The following is a 5,431-nucleotide window of genomic DNA, read 5'->3' as shown; positions in this document are numbered from 1 at the left end:
GTCACATCAACACCAAACAGTAAATACAAACTATAATCGACAAATATATTATATGGTAGACCTAGAATAGAGCAAATAACGTAGATTTAAGACAAACCAATGTAGTACTCTTTAAAATTTCTCAAAAATCATTCAATGGGGGACTTGGAAATCATGAAGCAGCAGAGAATACATCAAAATTATTCACCTTTATACCCATAAATTGTTTTTGTAAGACCAGTGGAGCTTCAACTGAAGTAAAAGATATCAATGCCCAAGAAGACAAACGAGCTTCACTAGAGAGATTTCTTCACCAGAAGTTCTACCTCAAATAAAATGATCATGATGACTAAGATAAAAGTGTGCTTTGGTTGAAAGAGGGTTTTATGGGAAATGGTTTTTTTCTTTTTTATTTTCTAATCAGATGAAAAATTTTGGCGCTTTGCACAATTACCGGAGGGAAATATAATTTAGGGTATATATATATATATATATATACACTAGAAGGGAGGCCCTTGCATTGCACGGGGCACAAAGCCCAACAATTTATATATTTTGAAATCTTAAATATTATTTAAGGGGAAATGGTCAATAATTTAGTATACAAAATGGCTAAAAAATGCCCTTTTTCTGAATAAATGTATTTTTTTTTAAAAAAAGACAATCTTCCTCCTAATTAAAATATTATTAAGTAATACTATTCTTATTTTCTTTCTTTTGAAATTACATAATACCATGTTGGCTAACCCTATTTTTGCAAGATGGAGGACATTTGTAATATGGACCACACTCGTGAACAAAAAGTTTTGCTTTAAAAATAGAGCTTCTTGGGTTGAATGGAAACTCGCCTCCGTTCTTAGAAGCACAAGACCACTGTTCAATATTCGAGCATATTCTTGTGCAACAGCAACCTTGAGGCCTAATGATATAATACAAATCAGGATACTTCATGTTAGTAATGTATGTGAAAGGTGGGGGGTCTCCATCATCTATTGCATCGATAGAGAGGATTGATATATTTTGCTTCCCTTTCGAGACATCATACTCCATAACAAACTTTGTGTGCATAGTAGATTTTGGTGCCTTGAAATCTTTTTCACAAATATGATTGACGTTGAATAACTGAGTTACTTATGGTTGGCCAAGATACCTCTAATGTTCGAACATGAACATATATTTTACAATTAGACCTCTTTGTCTCCAACACTTAGTTACAACGTCCAACCCAAAGTAAATGTAATCGGTCTTTTCACCATTAATTCTTTGACGGCCAGAAATGACCATTACTAAATATCCCAAATCCATTGAGTTCATCAAGGAAAGAGTATCCCTTTTAAGCTTCTGATTACCACTCTTGCATTAACAGATACTCAAGAATTATCTTCATAAATGAACTTTTGAGAAGATATAGTCTTATTCTCGTATACACCAAAATCAACAATTTAAGTTGAAACATCTTTTCTATTAATATGCGCATATTCAATGCCCCTAAAAATTTTGTGATGTAGTCCGACCATATCAAGTTCTACCTTGAACCAAAATTGATCACCAATTTCAACTCAAGGTACATGGACAAAGGACCACTGAGAATTTAACTAGTTTCCTTCTGTTCTCAAAATCATTGCAACCTCTATTTTGATGTGTCTACCTTGTTTTTTCTTTCTTTCTTTTCTCGCAAAAGCTTAGTATATTCATCACCAAAAATCTTGAGAGTCTCTCTAACTTATTTTCATTTCTTAATATGTTCATATTCCAAAATATAGGGAAATTTAGCTTCATTTATAATACGTCCACTGTTTGAAAACCATTCACATCTTGAATAAATTGATGAAATTTTGGAAATATTAAACTTATGATTAATCAAGACATAATGTCATTTAACATTGTTTCCATTGTTTTGACAGACGGATGGAGGAGAGTTATTAGGAAAATTATTGCTAATATCAACTCTTATGCTCTAACATAGCAAGAGAGATATTATCAATCATGTGATGAAGTTTCTTCCTCCGTAACTTCTTTGAGAAACTTGTTTTTACCGGCACAACTGATTATCAATCATAAACATTACATGATTATTAACACTGACACGACAAGGCATTATGAATGATTGAATCAAACTGGAAAAAAATGTTATATCAAAGCAGAAAAAAACACATCATGAAACAAAAAGAAATACGACCTAACAAGAAAATAAGAAGACTAGTGAAACTCATATTAGGGTTAAAGGAGAGCAAAATTTTGAAATAATTTGAATTGGGGGTGGGGTTGGGGGGATTAGTGTCATAGAAAGAGTCGAAATAGAAAGATTTAACACTCTACATTAAACTTATGATCCTTATAATTAAACTTTTGTCGCAAAATAGTCTTTTAAGACAGGAACAATTTTCTCTAATCAAAAAAAGAAAATGGGTTGATGTGGTTTGAGTAATTTAAAACAAATCTTCAAAATTTCATTATTTCCCAGCATTTCTCATAAGTGTTTCTCAAAGGTCTTACTAAGGGAAATCCACTATAGTTACATATTGAGGAAAAAGCTTAAGGCGTCATTTTTTTAAAAAAACTAGTATGTATGTAAAAATAATTAATTTAGAAGGCAAAAAAAAATTAATTAATGTTTATAAAATAAAAATTCATGACTTTGTGTTTTGCTTAACTTGAGACGGGTCCAACAAAATTCATCTAAGCATATGAAACAAAGTAAGGAAAACCAAAGGATTAACATTAAGAAACATGAGAGAAATAAAACTAACACTATGTTTGGATCATTGTTATCTATTATATTGTATTGTATTGTTATTATATCTACAATGTTTATTTCGATTGTTACTCAAAATGTATTGTATTGTATTGTTAAATTTCATTGTTACGTATAGGGATGTGCATCGGTCGGTTCGGTTCAGTTTTACATATAATCGGTTCGGTTTATCGATTTTCGGTTTTAAAATATGCTAACCCAATAACAAACCAATAAGAATTTTTTTATCGGTTTATCGATTTTGATGTTATCGGTTCTGTTACGGTTAAGCCAATAAAAAAATGTCGATCAAATAATATATAATAGTACGTATGTTATAATTACATGTTACCAACTTACCGCCAAAACATAATAGAAAACTTTGAATGTTGATCAAATTACTAACATTCACAAACTTGCAAAAGCTATCGCCTACAATACGAACTAGAATTAAAACTAAAATAAAATATTTCAACGAGACAAGCTTGAACAGTTGCTTGATCCACCACATAATCAACAAAGTTCTCACCAATTTCCTAATCAAAAAATCACATAGCCTGAAAAGCTAATATTGAATCTATTTATTTATTAAATTATGTATATTTAATATTGAGGAAGGGTAAAGTAGTAAATAACTATCGTCTTATTGGGTTATCGGTTTACCCAATAACCCAATAGGAAAAATCAAAACCGACCCAATAACCCAATAATTATTTTTCTAAACCCATTAAAAACCCAATAACATTTTATCGGTTCGGTTTATTGGTCGGTTCGGTTTTTGCACAGTCCTAGTTACGTAACAATGAAAACCCATAATTTATGGAACAACCAATTTGGTGTGTTCCAATTGTTACTTAATTTCTTTTTTCAATTATATATTTACATAATATTTCAAAATACTATTTTACACTTTATCTTAATTATTTGAATCTAGTCAAACCTCATACAATAGAATAATTAGGATATTTTAGTAAATTTATAAATTACAATACAATACGATAAGATCAAACCAAACAATTAAAATGTTATTAAACAACAACAAATAATACAGTCTAGCCAAACATTGTGTCTCTACCATACAATATAGTACAATATAATACAATAGATTATGAAACAGTGGGTAACAATGATCCAAACAAAGTGTCAATAACTTCAAAACACCAAGAAAAGAAATAACTTACTTTTAAGTATGAATCCATATGTTGACTTCTTGAGATCCAAAAAATTCTATCAACCCAAATTATCTAAAAAATATTAGAGGAAGATGGAACAAGGGTGTACCAATAACACAATACAAAACTCTTGTTTATACTAATACTAGAAGGATGATGCCCGTGCATTGCACGGGCCTAACGTGTCATTGAAATAAATAAATTATTAAGAATAATGTGTACAACATTCGTATGATATTTTTACAATATGTGCAAAAATAATGCTAAGTAAAATTTAATTGAGATTATTGCCAATCCTTCTATTTTGCAAAAATGAAATTCAAGTAAAAATTTTCAAAACATTTGCATAAAAAGAAAAAAGTTGCAAATCATATCATCGTTGACCACTTCCTTGTGGTTTCGTGGAGACATCAATGTAGACATTACGGAAAACGTGGTACCATATGTCCCTGTAATCACAACTGAAAAGGCATACCAAGTCGTCAATGGCCTTGTGCACCTGGAAGGAAATATTTCGAACGAGGCCCAATCCAAATTTCACAGTAAGCTACATAAATCTATTTGTCCTATATATGGTAAAATTTGATGAACTTGTAGTGTCTAATTAGTGTATTTTGACATTTCAAAACAACAACTACAACTATGGGCCATGTGGAAGAGCCATCGGAGTGGACCTTTTAAACAATCCTGATTTAGTAGCCACAGACCCAGTCATCTCATTCAAGACAACTATCTGGTTCTGGATGAACCCTCAATCACCAAAGCCTTCTTGCCACGATGTCATCATTGGAAGATGGAACCCATCTGCCGGTGATCGATCAGCCAATCATCTTCCTGGATTTGGTGTCATCACAAACATCATCAATGGTGGCCTAGAATGTGGTTGTGGTAATGACAACAGGGTACAAGATCGAATTGGGTTTTACAGGAGGTATTGCGGAATTCTTGGGGTTAGTACTGGTGACAATCTTGATTGCGGCAACCAAAGGTCTTTTGGCAGCTAATTCTATGTAATAACTTCATTATATGTTTTGTTGTATTCTCGCACAATGCAAGGATCAACGATAAAATGAAGTTATAATAATATGATTGTAGTTTGATTAGTACCATGGCTATATATATAGTTGTGTTCAATAATAAATAAAGATTTTTATCTTAAGATACATATATTTCAATAAAGTCCATAAGCATTAAGTTCCAACTTCAAAAACCAAATCAATGTGCACGTAGTTATAATTCATTTGGTAACCACTTGTACAACTTCAAGAACCAAATCAGTGCTATATCATAACACAAAAGATTATATAAACCTTAGCCTCCAAGAAGGTTCCTCTCTAATGCTAGCTAGTTTATCAGTAACAAAGCTAGCTTCTCTATAGAAGTGATTAATATAATATATATATATATATATATATATATATATATATATTCAATTTTCATGTGTTATTTCCACCATCTTTTTTGCTGATTCGGAATTTTGAGATTATTTTTGCCAAAAATTACCATGGACGTTCGTTAAGCCCTAATCTATGGAGACGATTGGTCA

The 5,431-nt window shown here is 31.3% G+C and overlaps 1 protein-coding gene across 1 annotated transcript; it reads left to right on the top strand.

Moving 5' to 3' along the window:
* Nucleotides 1-4,370: 4,370 nt before the first annotated feature.
* LOC138338943 (endochitinase A-like) lies at nt 4,371-4,889 on the top strand. The gene is made up of 2 exons (XM_069290035.1): nt 4,371-4,427; nt 4,494-4,889. The coding sequence occupies exons 1-2, from the start codon at nt 4,371-4,373 to the stop codon at nt 4,887-4,889; spliced, it is 453 nt and encodes a 150-aa protein (XP_069146136.1).
* Nucleotides 4,890-5,431: the final 542 nt, after the last annotated feature.

This window comes from Solanum lycopersicum, chromosome 10 (assembly GCF_036512215.1).
Source record: "Solanum lycopersicum chromosome 10, SLM_r2.1".
In the NCBI taxonomy this organism is placed as follows: Eukaryota; Viridiplantae; Streptophyta; class Magnoliopsida; order Solanales; family Solanaceae; genus Solanum; species Solanum lycopersicum.
Note: the sequence above shows the minus strand (reverse complement) of the source record. Positions and strands in the feature narration are given on the sequence as shown.

Bases quoted from the DNA above. Each gene is read 5' to 3' on its own strand.
- LOC138338943 (XM_069290035.1), top strand. From the start codon at position 4,371: ATGGCCTTGTGCACCTGGAAGGAAATATTTCGAACGAGGCCCAATCCA. The intron at 4,428-4,493 runs GTAAGCTACATA...GTGTCTAATTAG, and splicing joins GGCCCAATCCAAATTTCACA to TGTATTTTGACATTTCAAAA.